Raw genomic sequence first — 14,515 nt, 5'->3', positions numbered from 1 at the left:
CTTGTAACAATTTTTTTTTGTGAAAAATAGAAATCTTTCTTAATTAATTTTATGTTTTGATATTTTTTTTCTATTTAGTATCATTATACCTTTCTAGTTTTTTTTCTTCAAATTGAATTGTTTTCCTAGTTGTTTTTTTTATATCTAGTATTAAAAGGGTTGTATAGTTTATTTTCATATGAAGAGGTGTGTTTATCTCTTGACAATTAAAGATTTAGATAAATAAAAATTGAATATTTTCAATGTCTCTTTATAATTATAATGTTTTTGGTTTTTAAGGGCGGTGACTTTTAATAAATCCTATTATCCTTTACTTCTATATACATCAATTGATTTTAAAACTTAATGATTCATAGTAATTATGAATGAAGGTTGTTTAAGACATGTATCAATTCCTTATGGTTAGTTTCTATATGTTGTTAAATAATTATAGTTGAAAAAAGTCACGTGTTTATATAAAAAAAAATATAAAAATTATTGTTTTAAAAATAATATGTTATTTTTGTTTTTTTATTGTTGTTATTGTTAAAAATCCCGATATTAAAATCCATAATATGCCGGTCCATACAAAAATGTTGTGCGAGGAATATATAATGGGACGACATACATAAATATAGTACTAAAGACATATGATGAGATAACAGACATTAATATTTTAAAAACCCATAACAAGATAAACCACACATAATTTTTTTGTTTTTTATGGTGAATGATAGTTTTCAATAGAGATATAAACTTGAGGATGAGTTCCTTCAAATCTAGAAAGACAAATATGTAGGTTTTTTTAATAAAAAAATAGATATTTTTTAAAGTTAAATTTATATTTTTATATTTTTCTATTATGTATTATTATAACTTTATTTTTTTTAATTTGAAGTGAATAATTTTTCTAATTTATTTTTCACATTCAATAATTTTATAACTTTTATATATATATATATAGATATATAAATATAAAGTTGCGGTAGCTTTTTGTAAATTAAGAATAGTAACAAACTTTATTATCTTTCAAGATAAAAGTTTTATTTAATATTGCAGTTTAATTATATTTTTAAAATTTTTATAGTTTAAATTATGATTTTTCTGGGTGTTTTTAGATTATTTTGATATAATGATATCAATAATAAATTTTAAAAAATAAAAAAAATATTATTTTAATAGATTATTAAAATAAAAACTTGAGAAGGCAAACTCCAACCCCCTTAAAAAAATTTCTAAGGACGCTCACCAACTCTGGAGTTGTTATAGAAGGAGAAGGGAATCATCACAAGAGAAGGCTTGGGGAATAAGGTCAAGGAATAGTGAAACTTTGACCTCATTGTTAACTGCTATGCTCAAAGAAGTCGTTTAATATATATATATATTGCCAGATGAAATGCTCTATTTATTCGCACAGAACGGCATTAATCTGGAACTGGGAAGACGTCAGAGACGGACAGCATAAACTTACAGTACATTCCATATTCCTTCTGGAAAGATCGCACGGCCGGGATTTGAATTATATATTGTTGTTGCAATAAGAGGGCGACAGGCAACTCGGCTATAAAGAAACAGGGCATGTTATCTGACGAATGCAAATTGCATCATGGATGTGACTCGGACTACTATAAATTTTTGGATTCTGCAAATCTTTCGAATAAAAATGGCCTGCTGGATCGCTTTGAAATGGTCGAACAAAGATGATCAGCTGGGAGTGGATGAAATATACATATTTTTTAATGGATTGAATCCTAGTCCCACCCAAAACCCAGGAGCAAACCATTTCACTCGCAACAAACACGCATATGACTCCAATGCCATCACTTTCTTTTGCATTCTGTCACGGAATCATGTGTTTGGTAAGTTGTAAGATATTTATGAATTAACTATTTATACTTACTTTCCCAAAAAAATAAAAAGAGAAAAATGCAGTTAAAATATTCTTGTTATTTCTTGGACTTCAAATTTATTTATTTTGTCTTTGTTTTTAAAATAAAATATCGTACAATTTTCCGTGGCCCCGTCCTTTTCTTACCCGGAATGGCTTTCTTCCTAAACCTTCAAGGGCACTCTAGTAATTCAGTAACTTTATCCAGTTCCCTTGACAAATAAAAATGCAGCACAAGGCACCCCAGGCTGATAAAAAGTATAAAAATTGAAGTGTAAAAACTGGAAAGAAAACCATACAGTCTCCCTGCTCTGTTCTTCCAGACGTCGAGTAGAGTCTCCGTTTTCTGCTACAGATTTTTTCATAGGACGAAACTGTCCTTGGCATGCCTTCAAAACCCCAAATCCATCCATTTCACTTGTCCTGGTAGATTCTACCAACAGTCAAAGATCCTGTCCTCTCCACTCACAAATAAAATCTCCCCTCTCCATGGAACCAGCTTGCTTATAGCGCCAAAGAAGAAAGAAAATAGAATGGATTTAACGGAAGGAGTTGGAGAGAGCTCTTCACCGCCGAGAAGCTTTGGTAGTGGTAGTAACCACGATTTGCGAAACGACGTGTATAATCGCTTCATAGAGATTGGTCATGAAGAAGCCGTTTCTAATCCTGAGTTGTTTCGTAAACACATCGACTCTCACTTCAATCGCTTGCCTGCTAGGTTTTCTGAATTCTATTCACTCCATATTTGCTCCTGCTTCTGTTCTCTTTGTGAATCTGTTAATTATTTTTATTTTAGTGAACTTATTGTTGCTGTATTTGCTTGCTTGCTTGCTTCTTGTTGTTGTTATCAGTTACGGACTGGATGTTAACATGGATAAAGTGGAAGACGTTTTGTTACATCAAAAACTACTTGCTATGGCAAAGGATCCAGAAAGGCGTCCTGTTTACCATATCCGTTTCTTAGAGGTACTGCCTTGATCCCCCCCCCCCGCAAGTTATCAGTGCCACTATCAATGGCTTTGACACTTCTTATTTTATTGAATCACATGGTTAGCTAAGCTCTAATCTGCTTTATAATTTCGACGGAACTTTCATGGAGAATTAGCTGAAATTGAAAAAGGTAGTAGTCATTTTCTTAAATGACATTGCCGAGAGGATTAATGACATTGTACTAGTCATTCGGTAAATTTAGTGGTGGAGTGATTAATGATAGGGATTGAAATCAACTGTGCTCGGTGGGATACTTCGTGTTCTAGTTTCTTGGACCGATGTTGTTAACATATATAGTTGTAAAACAAAGAATTTGACTCTATGTTCCTGGTGAGAAACTTTTATCTTTGCAGATAGCTTTCTGGTGTGGGTGCGCGCGTGTATCATCTAAAATTTATCTCACACCTCATTGCCATTTGTCTAATTTACACAATACGTCTATTACATATCTGACTCTCTATATGCCTCAAAATGTTGGGACTTTTTTTTTTGGTTAGCTATCATCCTGGTTGTTTGGGGGCTAGGGTCAACAGAACACATGGGAGTTTGAACCAAGAAGATATTCCCTCACCTCTTTGAAGCATATGTGCATTAAACTATAAATCGCTTGCACACAGAGCTCTACAAGTTAATTGGTTGCTAACTTTTAGCTTAAGAATCTATTTGCTAGGATAATATATCTTGTAGCAATTATTAAGGCCATCTTTTTAGTTCCAAATCCTAAAATTGATACTGAATAATAAAGAACTTACTATATATTTAAAATGATTGTATTACTTATGATTTTGTCCTGCTATTTTGTTTCAGTAACACATCTTACATTCTATGCTTTGTCTGCTTATTTTCTGCTTTTGCTTCTGGGAAGAAACTTTGCACTAAAACAGAGGGCAATGGTGAACAACAGTTCATAACCATGACTCCTATCCCAAGGCCAGCGTGTGATACAGATGATGAAGGAGTTGTGCCATCACAGAAGAGGTTTTGCATCCTTGAAGATCTTATTTATGCGCACATATCAATGAGCTTTGAACTTTTATTTTCAAGATTTAGTGAGCATTTAAACCTCATGACCGTACTATGTTGCTGGTTTGTCAATGCATTTTTCTTTATTTGTTATTTATGCCTTTTTTGCAAGTAGAATCAAGGATTGTACGATTGAATTTGAGCCTTGCTCTAAGCTCGAGGATCTGAATTTGGATGTTAGAAAAAGTTCCAAGGACATGGAAGAGAGGTATCATTCAGGGGATGTTTCCAGAAGGTACTTTCTCAATGAAACTTTGTCACCATTTCTTTTTTCACCTTTTTTTTTTAAATCCTGAAGAGCAAAATATTTGTTATATTGGATATTTTTTAAATTAAGGAATTTCAAGAGTTTTCTTTTAGTGCAGTGGGTTCACTCTGTAGATTAGTATAATTGCCAATATTTGTGCTGTTTTGTTCCCTGTGTTTTTACTGTAGGAGCTAGAACTTTTCCCTCATTACCAACCCATATAATTGAAATGAAAAGCCTAAATGGAAGTGGCAGCAATGCTCTATGTAGTTCCATATTGATCAAATTCAAAAAGAGTTGTTATTTTCTTTCTGATCTTATCCTCTATCATAATTGCCTGGGTGTCATAAAAGTAGTATAGATTTTAATCACAATGGTCCTAGTTTTTCTTTCTTTTTTCTTCGGATGCATTTTTTAAAATTAGTTAAAGTAAGATGTCTTTGTTCTATTTGTAAAGGAAGACATTGTTGCACAGCCATGGATCTGTTTGCTATATTTATGAAATCAGGTGAAATTAACGTGAATTATACCTATATATATGCATGAAAAGGACGAATTATACCTAGATCACTAATGTGTTCTTTATATATTTTTCTATACTGGAATTAAGTTGGTTGCTTGGAACTCATTGCAGGCTAGAAGTTTCACATGTTCCAATTCATGAATTCATATTTTCTACTGTAGACAAGCCTAAGCTTCTTAGTCAGGTATGTTTGGGAAGACTTGTTTTTTTTATGTTTTGTTATTTTAATGAGTTACACCAGTCCATTTCCGTGATCGGAATCCTTCATTAACTTAAACCACAATTTTTTGACATTTGCGTTTGTAGAAGTTGAGCTCATAGATAAGTTTATTAAACTGCATTGCATTTCTTGCAATGAGTTTTGAGTGGATATCAGATTACCTCAGTAAAAGGGTGGAAAAAAAACAAGCTTGGAATTTGCTACCATAGTATTTATTTCTCCCATAAAAGTAAAATGAAGCTTGAAGTTAGTTGCATTGGTTTTTTCTCTTCTATATTCACAAAATAACCTTAATTTTATGATAATGAAAGGATTATTTTATTACCCTGGTTTTATTTCCAATTGCAACTTTTAAAAACACTATGGGGCCCTTTACTTTTTATTCATCAGCTGTTGGATTCACTGCGTATAGTATGAATAAGACTTCAACTTGTGCAGCTTGTTGGGATTTGCTATTATTCTTCATTGGGAAGGAGAACATGGCATAATTCTGCATATTTACTCGTAGACCCTTAAGTTATGATATTCTCAACATGCCCCTTGCCAGATTTTATGTGAGCTTTGCTAATGCATCATGAAGTCTTATTTTCCAATCTAAAACATACTAATAAGATGGAAGTTATAACTTATCTAAGCTAATGATGTTCAGAGAATCAGATATATGCTCTGCTGCAATGTAAAAGCCATGCAAAACTCAGTTGAACCAATGAAACACAAGACGTGGGTTAATTTTGGTGGTTTAAAATTGAAAAATGTGAATTTCTTCTGATGATGTTTTGTTTTCTTCTAGCTTTCTGCCTTGCTTTCTGATATAGGGCTTAACATCCGCGAAGCTCATGTGTTTTCAACTACTGATGGCTACTCTCTGGATGTATTTGTGGTGGATGGATGGCCTAGTGAGGTACTTGATACTCATTAGGATCTTGTGTTCATATTCCCAATATATTTTTTCCTTACTTAGGGAGTCAGTGTAACTCATTATTGCCACTGAAGGATCTTAATAGCACGGGGGCTATTGCTTTACTCCTGTTGGTCGTCTTGAATGCTAATCCATCTCTCATATCTTGCGACATAAATATCATATTGATGTTAGTGATGAATCTCTATGTTTTCCTTTTCGTTTAGAAAATTTGCCAGTTGGTTTCTTAAAGAAATGTGCTTATCCCGGGACAGTGGCCTCATATTATATTAAGGAGCATTGCGATTATATCTCTTTATGACAGGGTTCTGTGCTGAGTCCAAATGTTGCTGACTTTGCAATGTTGTGGCCAGGATACAGATGGCTTGTATAAGGCTATGGAAGAAGCAGTTGCTAGAAATGAGGTAATTCATGTCTCAATATGAACCTTTTGTTTGTTTTTATGGGTTACAGTTTTGCTTTAATCACACACTGCTGCCTATAGAAATATCTTGATAAATTCATGGCATCATCATTTTAGATTTTTTTTTTTATTATGATCACGATCATGATAGTTGTTTCAGATTTACTATGCCTTGTCAATGGAAAATAAAAAGATCCTGAAAATTGTATGTGTATTTTATGATCACCTTTTTTACCTTTACATATTGTACCCAGTGAAGGGAATTTAGCCATCCCTGGTAAAGGAGGACACAGAAAATGAAAAGCAAATGAGAGTTGCAATTGATATGTGCTGTGAACAAACATTTAGAAATTCTCATCTAGCTGGGTAGTTCCAAGTTGTGCTGCTTTTATTGGGGTTATCTGCTGAATTTTCTGGAAAAAGACTGGCTAATTTAGGGGAGAGTTTGTCTTTTGTGTGTATTCTTCTTTTTCATTCCCCAGCTAGCTAATGCTGGCATTGTGGCATAATGGAAAGTGAATGCAGACATGTTAAAAATGTCTCTTATCTGGAAAACTGTTGCCTTGTTAACTAGAATTAACATGGAGCAATTTGAGTAACCATTACAGGATATAGTATATATCAACTAAGGCTTTGTATATTTTTGCAGCATATGTCTCATCTTTTAGCTGCACAAAAATGTTGCAGATCACTTGACCGTTCACTTTCTTGTCAATTCAGTAAATTTGGATGTCAGATGCGGTTTGTGCACATGTACCCACTTAATTTTTTTTTTTTAAGAGATAAAACATATATTCTCTTGAGCTTTGCAGTGCATGATTGTTGCTTTGTTCCACCAAGCAATCCTTCATAAACAATTTACTTTTGGACCTTGTTGTTCAGCTCCGTGGTGTTCCATTAAGAAGACGTAGCAACCATCTCAATCCTTGAATGCTGACTTCTGATACTTCTTGGTACTGCTGATGCATGTGGTGTTTATGACGGAACTGAATATCTTAGTCTAAAACCCACAATCTGATAGTCGGATGAAGTTGCTGGCTGTTACTGAATGTAGAAGCTGTGCTGATTTACTGTATTAAAGTTTAATGTAATTTAGTTTGGAGAAGCTTAGTTTAGAGCTTCTCTTTGCAGTGCTTGTAGGAATTTTTTTTTTAAAAAAAATCATATAAACGGAGTTTTTGAAATTAAATTCCTCTCCATGCCTGACTTATTGAGGAGATCTTGCTCCTCTTCTTGTCTCTATGCTTTTGCTTTGCTGTCACCATTTGACTACTGTAGACTCCCAAATCTTAAACTTGCCCAATCCTTTTTTATTGCACGGGTTTCTATTCTCTGCATTTGTTCCACTAAACAATGAATAAAATATTCTGACTATTCTCTCTGGAAACAGGGTTCATGGTCTGGTCCTTCACATCCTCGTTCATCTATAGATAAAGCATCAGCAGCTGGTGCAAAACTTGGAGATTGGGAAATAGATAGAAGGTTATTGAAGATTGGAGAAAGAATTGCATCTGGTTCTTGTGGAGATTTGTGAGTTGGGCTTTTCAGATTTAACTGCTTTTCTTCAAGTCTATTTTTTGGTTATCGTCTCTTTCTCATTTGTTATATCTTCTGATAATTTGAAGGTACCATGGAGTTTACTTTGGTCAAGATGTTGCCATTAAAATTTTTAGATCTGAGCAATTAAATGATACTCAAGAAGAAGAGTTTGCACAAGAAGTGGCAATTCTAAGGTGAGTAGGCGGAAACTATAATATTGAAGTTCACTTTGTGCCTTTTAAATTGATTCTTGCTAAATACATCATGTAAAAATGTTCAAGAATTTGACTTCACACTTCAATCATGCCAACTCATTTATCTTCCTTAAAGATTCTTTAAATCAAGTTTTATTAATAGAGAGAGCGAAAGTCATTGAACTTTGCTGTATGGGTTGTCCACTCATTCATCAACTCTCATGTGTCATGTTAACCTTTATATTTGCAAGGATACCTGAGAATGACATAATCTGACACCAATGAAGCTGCCAATAATATTACACTTGGTTTTATGTAATGTGCTTGAGAGCACATCTTTGCAAGTCTTTGTCTTAGTAATTAAAATTTGGCTTATGTTTTAATGTTTTTTAATAATTTATTCACTGAGAAATTTGCAAAACAAAATCCAGTAGAAATTTTCTGATTTTTTTTCTTTTTGCGGGCGAAATGTCATTGACAATTAAAATACAGTATATATTGTGTGCTTTGAAGTCTCCATTTTCTTTTCCTCTTTCCTTTTCTTAAACATACATTTCTTAGTGAAGTGCATGTTTTGATGCAAGCATTGCACTATGCTGCTGATATAGAAAAACAGATTTGTAATTAATATGCCCTACTGTATGATTTTGACTTAATTAACACTTAATATTTCCTGGAAGAACCTCTACTTCTATACCAAGGACTAATCTCTGTTATTTGATTGACCTGTATTTATTTGTCCTTCAAGCAGCCATGGAGTCGACTTTTGTTTGACCTTTTCAGTCATTTCTTTATTCATTCATGCTGTTTTATTCAATTTTAACAGTATGGGGGGAAACCATGAAAAAGAGGGATGGCATTTAACCCTGTTCTGTGTCCAAAGACATGGCTCTTATTTATACATCCACGTGGTAGTTAAGAATTCCTCTTTTCTTTGTAGTGGAAATCTCTTACCTTTCAGTTTAGTAATGTAATTTAATAGTGTAGTCTGAAAGTTCTGGCACTTCATTGAGCATGAATTTCTTTTCAACTAGTCCATTTGAATTGTTAATATTCTGGTTGTTCTACCTTACCGTCATTCAAGGCATTTTTATTGTTTAATTGTTTTACATTTGTACCTGAATAGTTATCCAAATTAAATATCTTCTTTTGGGATTTTCTTGATGCAGGGAAGTCCAGCATAGAAATGTTGTTCGTTTTATTGGTGCATGCGCAAAATCTCCGCATTTGAGTATAGTAACAGGTACAGAACTCTACAGGAAGCAATATTCCCTTCACCTTTCTTTCCTTCTCCCAGTTTTATTTGATCAGAATTATCAGATCGCACATATGCTTTGATTGAGGGGAAGATACACTACCCTAAAGAGAACTTAAGGCTTTGCTCTTCTATTTAATGATTGTGCTTCTTTATGGTGCTCTCTCTTTTAAGTAATTGATATGAATCTCTCTGTCATTTTCCTTTCCAAATTAGAAGCTGGAAACATCTGAGGCTTATTATGAGTTTCAAGTATCAATGCAAATCTATTTTTGACCATTAGTAGTTGATGAGACCACGAAGTGGATAGTGGAGGATTTGCTTTCGTGGCATACCTAAAATATTATGTATTGTTGTGAAATAATGTTCGGTTTTATGCTAGGGTTTCGTTCCTCTAGTTGTTTTGGTTGGGAAATTTTTTACTGTCATTTCATTAAGTTAATAACTAAGGCATTGCCCTCTGTACCCATCTCTCTTTGTGGGAGTCTACTAAAGTTGAAGATCCTCGTACTTGTGTTAATATCTACATGGGATACAAAATATCCATTTTCATCTTTGTTCCTTTGGCATACATGGCTTCATTTTTGTAATTGAGTCAAATTCAAATGTAATTGGTTCTGTATTTGTTTGTTTGCCTATTTTCTGTTTCATTGAATCCTCTGTAAGGATGATGTTCTTGCTTGCAGAGTTTATGCCTCGAGGAAGTCTCTATGATTACTTGCATAAGAACCATAATATATTGGAGCTCCCTCAATTGCTGAAGTTTGTGATTGATGTTTGCAAAGGAATGGATTATTTGCATCAAAACAACATCATTCATAGGGATTTGAAGACAGCAAATTTGCTCATGGATACTCAAAACGTATGAGTTCTTAATTTGATTGATTGAAGTGAGATCGTATTGTTGTGGACCTCATAAACATAAATTATTTAAAAATGTTCATCATTTTCTGATGTCATTAATTATTCTCCTTCTTCCCTTCTGTTTGGCTGCGATTGAAGAGTTTGCTTTTCAATCCTTTTTAGTTTATGGAGTTCAATTTTGTTTTAAAAATGTTATTAATCTGTGTGTGGCACCATCTAGAAACTCCTTTTATGTATGGGTCACACAGTTAATGGATGGAGCATGAAGATCCGATATTGTTATATTTTCTTCTGCTCAGTAGTGGCTAGTTTGGATTATAAATCATCAATGTAGTCGACTATAAATGTGACAGGCTGTCATTCCAGTTTGCATCTTTATTCAACTTGTATTATTTGGGATAGATTGACCAAGTATTGTGTTAATAATTCAATATAAAAATCTTAATTCAACTTATTGTCATTTTTTCCTCAAGGTTGTCAAGGTAGCAGATTTTGGGGTTGCTCGGTTCCAGAATCAAGGGGGAGTAATGACAGCAGAGACTGGAACCTACAGATGGATGGCACCTGAGGTTTGAATTTTTTAACTTGGCTGTGTGGTCTTGCTTCTTTACTGTAAAGAGATACAAGCTGTCGATTGCCACATGTTCTTCCTTGCACCACCCTAGAGTTATCCCTATTCAAAACTTAGTTCAGCATCTTCAACTCAACTCCTTAATTGATTAGCTGCATATTAAAAAGAGCTGTCACTATCTGCAATTCTTTGGCAGACATTGTGTTGCTATTTTTCTTTTAAATGAATTGTTGAGAATTCAGACTTAGGCATGTTTGTTTCCCGGAAAGTGGTTTCCGGAAAACCACTTTTAAAACTTTCTTGTGTTTGTTTGCTATTAGGAAAGTCGGTCAACGGAAAACACTTTCCAGTCAAAGAAAAATTTGACTTAGTTTTCAGGAAAGTGTTTTCTTGGAAAATTTGGACGGAAAACACTTTTCAAAAGTTGTGAAAAATTTAAAAATGTCATATTATTTGCTGATTATATTAAACTTGGTCCTCAAACTTTTGATTGCTATATATATTTTGTTTTGAATATTTATTTTTCAATGTCATCTCTTAAAATTTAATTTTTATATTAACTTTGGTTCTTATTTTTATAATTATTATTTGCTTTTTTCTTATCATTTTTTTATTGAAATTTTTTATCTATCAAATTTGGTACTCGTTCTTTTGATTGTTACTTATTTTATTTGAAATAATTTATGAAATGTTAATTATTATTATTTTAATTTCTTCTTCTTTTATTTTTTAGATTTGAACTTAATTATTTTGATTATTATTTATTTTATTTGAGATAATTTATGAAATTATATTTTTTTTCAATTTTAGTCTCATTCAACTTTTTAATTTGTAAGATTTGTTCCTCATTATTTTAATAAACTTGAGAAAAATAAAACATTAATAAGTTATTTTCTAGCTCATTTTCCATGACATAACCAAACACTGAAAAATATTTTCGAATTTATTTTTCAATACACTACCAAACATCAGAAAATAATTCACTTTCTGAAAAGAAATTACTTTTCAGCAAACAAACAGGGTCTTGGTAAATCTACAGCCATGACTAAAAATCAGTGTTTTCTAAAAATCAGTGTTTTCCCTGCCAAGAAGAAAGGCAAATGTTCTTTTTCTAAACTTTCCAGTTACTGTACTCTCGCTCCTTAGCTGTACTGAACATTAGATTGAAAGATATACATCCACTTTTTCATCCTCTTTTTAAGACAAGAAATGGACCCGGGTTTTGTTTGTTTTTCTTAAGTTCATGATCCTTGCGAACCTTTTCATCTTCTGTGCAACATCATGGGCTCTATTCTTTTTGAACTTGCATCCGATTGATTTTCTTATACTGTAATTTGTCTGATACAAGATCATAAACCATCTGCCATATGATCAGAAAGCAGATGTATTCAGCTTTGCTATTGTGTTGTGGGAGCTAGTAACTGCAAAGGTATTTCCTAAACTTACTCCTAGCACTCGTGCTTTTACAAAAAGAATCAAAGTTACAAATAGATAATAATAATAATAATAATAATAATAATTGGCAGTGAAGATAATCCTCACTTGACATTTTTATTGGTGTTGTAGGTTCCATATGATAGCATGACTCCACTACAAGCTGCCCTGGGAGTGAGACAGGCATGAATTCTACATACTGTTTTATATTCGAAATATATTAATCTAGGCTGCCTTTGAATTGGATGTAGAAGGACACAGTAATCGTCTTTGTATCCTTGTTTTGTGATGTGTCCCATCTTGCGCATTTTTACACTGTAATTGCGAGTGTCAGTGTCCTGGAAAGGAGTGTGGCATTAGGATCCTTCTGGATTGCGTAACAGATTTGCTGCATTCAATTCTAGTATGATGAAAGCTGCTTCTCAGTGTTTATGTCCTGTTACTGAAATTGCCGGTTACAAAGTAACTTAAAATAGTTTCAAGTTGCATTTCCAAGTCACAGAGTAACTAGTTTGTGCCAGATAGACGGTGCTTTCTCTATTGCATTGTTAAAGCATTCTGGGTTGACATGCAATAAAAGCTTGTGTAGTTAATAGTTCCACAAATTTTGCGTAATATTTTCCAGGGGCTGCGTCCTGATCTTCCTCAGAATGCACATCCGAAACTATTAGACTTGATGCAAAGATGTTGGGAAACAGTTCCAGACAAGCGGCCATCCTTTTCTGAGATAACAGTTGAACTTGAAACACTTCTGCAAGAAAGTCAAGTGGGTTTCTAAACACTTCTTTTCCTCCTTGGTTAATACAGAAAGCCATTGCCTAACTCAATTATATAGACCTGTCAGGAATCTGCGGAAGCAAATAACAGGAACTGACTATTTCCGCACGCAACATTCTAACAGGCGCGTTTTGACGATTTGCTCATTTGTTGTTCCTTCTCCAACATAGTTGTGGTAAAGATTAAAAAAAAAAACGTAGCTATTGAGGTTTTATTGTACAACCGAGGGAAAATGATTTTAGGCTATCCGTTAGAACACAAAAGAAACTAGGACTAAGGTTTAGTTATTCTTCTGGGTCCAATTTTTATAGAAGGATTACACCTGAGTTTGTAAAGCATTTAAGTAGCAAAATGTGTATACTTTCCTCCACATATCTGTTAGTTCTTATTAACCATGCTTGATATTTGTTGTCTATTTATATACACCATTTTTTTTTAATTTCCAAAACATGAATTACGAAGATTGTAGCCATTGTACATTATACAAAACTCTAAAACGCTTATGGAAATTAGCGTGAACGTTCGCGGATAGCTAGATTTTAACAGTGAAATTATTTTTTTGTCCTTGATGGATAAAATTTGATGCCTTTGGTTTGAGACTTTTTCAATGAGGATTATTCAAGATATATATGTTGTTTCAGTAAAATGTCTAATTTATCTTATAATTTTAGAAAACAGAACTGTTCTGAATTATTTTTTTTTCAAAACAATCAAATGGCATTTTTGCCACTTGAATCATAAAAAAAGGCCATGTGCACAAGGATGTTTTTGATCTTTTATAATATTTTTTAAAATATAAATTCTAGATCAATTAAGGATATTTTACTTCTTTTTTTCTAGAAAAATTAATATTTAATTTTAAAAAACTAATGGTGTATGAGGTTTACGCTTCAATATGCATAGTGTTTTTAAATGAATAAATTTTAGATAGATAAACTTTGTTTTACCATCAAGTGTTTAGAAGTGCCATCTTGTGTTTTTTTTATTTTGTATGATGCGTGTTGGTGAATAATAACTTGTTTATTATTAGTGGTCATTTATTTTTATTTTTTTCTCTCCAATACATGCTGATCCTCTTTGTATTTTAAGTTTCAATTTTAGTCTTTATGGGTTTGTAATTTTTTTCTTAGACATTTTAAAAAATTTTGTTTGTTTTTTATTTAGTTCACCAATTATAATTTGTCTTGGATTGTCTCTTTCAATTAGTTCTTTATTCTTTTGATTTATAATTTTTTAATTTTTTATTAAAGTTTTATTAGTTTTCAATTTCATCGTTCAATCAAAGTTATGGCTTATTTTTCTTTAATTTCTTTCTTATTTTTTATTTTTTGTGTTCAAGTTAATTTTCTTTTTATTTTAACTCTCTAATTAAAAAAATTTTGGTTCCTTCTTAATTATTATTTTGATTTTATTTTCACCCCATTCTTTAAATTAAATATATTTTGAAATGAACAATAGATTATGTGGGAAATATTGCACTGTCCCTTATAGCAAGGTTGTTGATTTTTTTTTTTATATGAAATATCATACCAACCCCTTATAGCAGGGTTGATAAGGTGAGGTTGAAAAAAAGAAGACTCGTAACACTATTCTAATGAGCTGTGTTTTATGGGTGTGATGACGTGTTTTGTAGATTCAAGAAATAACATATACTCCTCTTTCTTTTTTTACTTGAATTGATGACGTAAT

General features: G+C 32.6%; 1 protein-coding gene across 2 annotated transcripts; it reads left to right on the top strand.

The window, feature by feature from the left end:
• Window positions 1–2,123: 2,123 nt before the first annotated feature.
• LOC105138454 (tyrosine-protein kinase Src42A-like) lies at window positions 2,124–13,232 on the top strand. Of its 2 annotated transcripts, none has more exons than XM_011044526.1 (16): window positions 2,124–2,585; window positions 2,719–2,833; window positions 3,723–3,835; window positions 3,996–4,115; window positions 4,762–4,834; window positions 5,661–5,771; window positions 6,143–6,193; window positions 7,583–7,722; window positions 7,818–7,925; window positions 9,095–9,168; window positions 9,867–10,042; window positions 10,518–10,613; window positions 11,964–12,044; window positions 12,182–12,232; window positions 12,675–12,815; window positions 12,894–13,232. In XM_011044526.1, exons 1-16 carry the CDS (start codon window positions 2,401–2,403, stop codon window positions 12,921–12,923), a joined length of 1,665 nt encoding a protein of 554 aa, XP_011042828.1. In that variant the 5' UTR covers window positions 2,124–2,400; the 3' UTR covers window positions 12,924–13,232. The 2 variants fall into 2 exon arrangements, with proteins under 2 accessions (XP_011042828.1, XP_011042827.1); XM_011044525.1 differs by having other exon boundaries at window positions 12,885–13,232.
• Window positions 13,233–14,515: the final 1,283 nt, after the last annotated feature.

Source organism: Populus euphratica, unplaced genomic scaffold, assembly GCF_000495115.2.
Source record: "Populus euphratica unplaced genomic scaffold, PopEup_1.0 scaffold181.1, whole genome shotgun sequence".
Lineage (NCBI taxonomy): Eukaryota > Viridiplantae > Streptophyta > Magnoliopsida > Malpighiales > Salicaceae > Populus > Populus euphratica.
The sequence above is the reverse complement of the archived record's forward strand: the minus strand, read 5'-3'. Positions and strand labels throughout refer to the sequence as shown.

What these genes read in the sequence shown, in the direction of transcription:
- LOC105138454 (XM_011044525.1), top strand. Translation starts at nt 2,401, where the DNA reads ATGGATTTAACGGAAGGAGTTGGAGAGAGCTCTTCACCGCCGAGAAGC. An exon ending in GTTGTGCCATCACAGAAGAG is followed by an intron (nt 3,836 to 3,995) that starts GTTTTGCATCCT and finishes TTTTGCAAGTAG; the next exon opens with AATCAAGGATTGTACGATTG. An exon ending in AGCCTAAGCTTCTTAGTCAG is followed by an intron (nt 4,835 to 5,660) that starts GTATGTTTGGGA and finishes GTTTTCTTCTAG; the next exon opens with CTTTCTGCCTTGCTTTCTGA.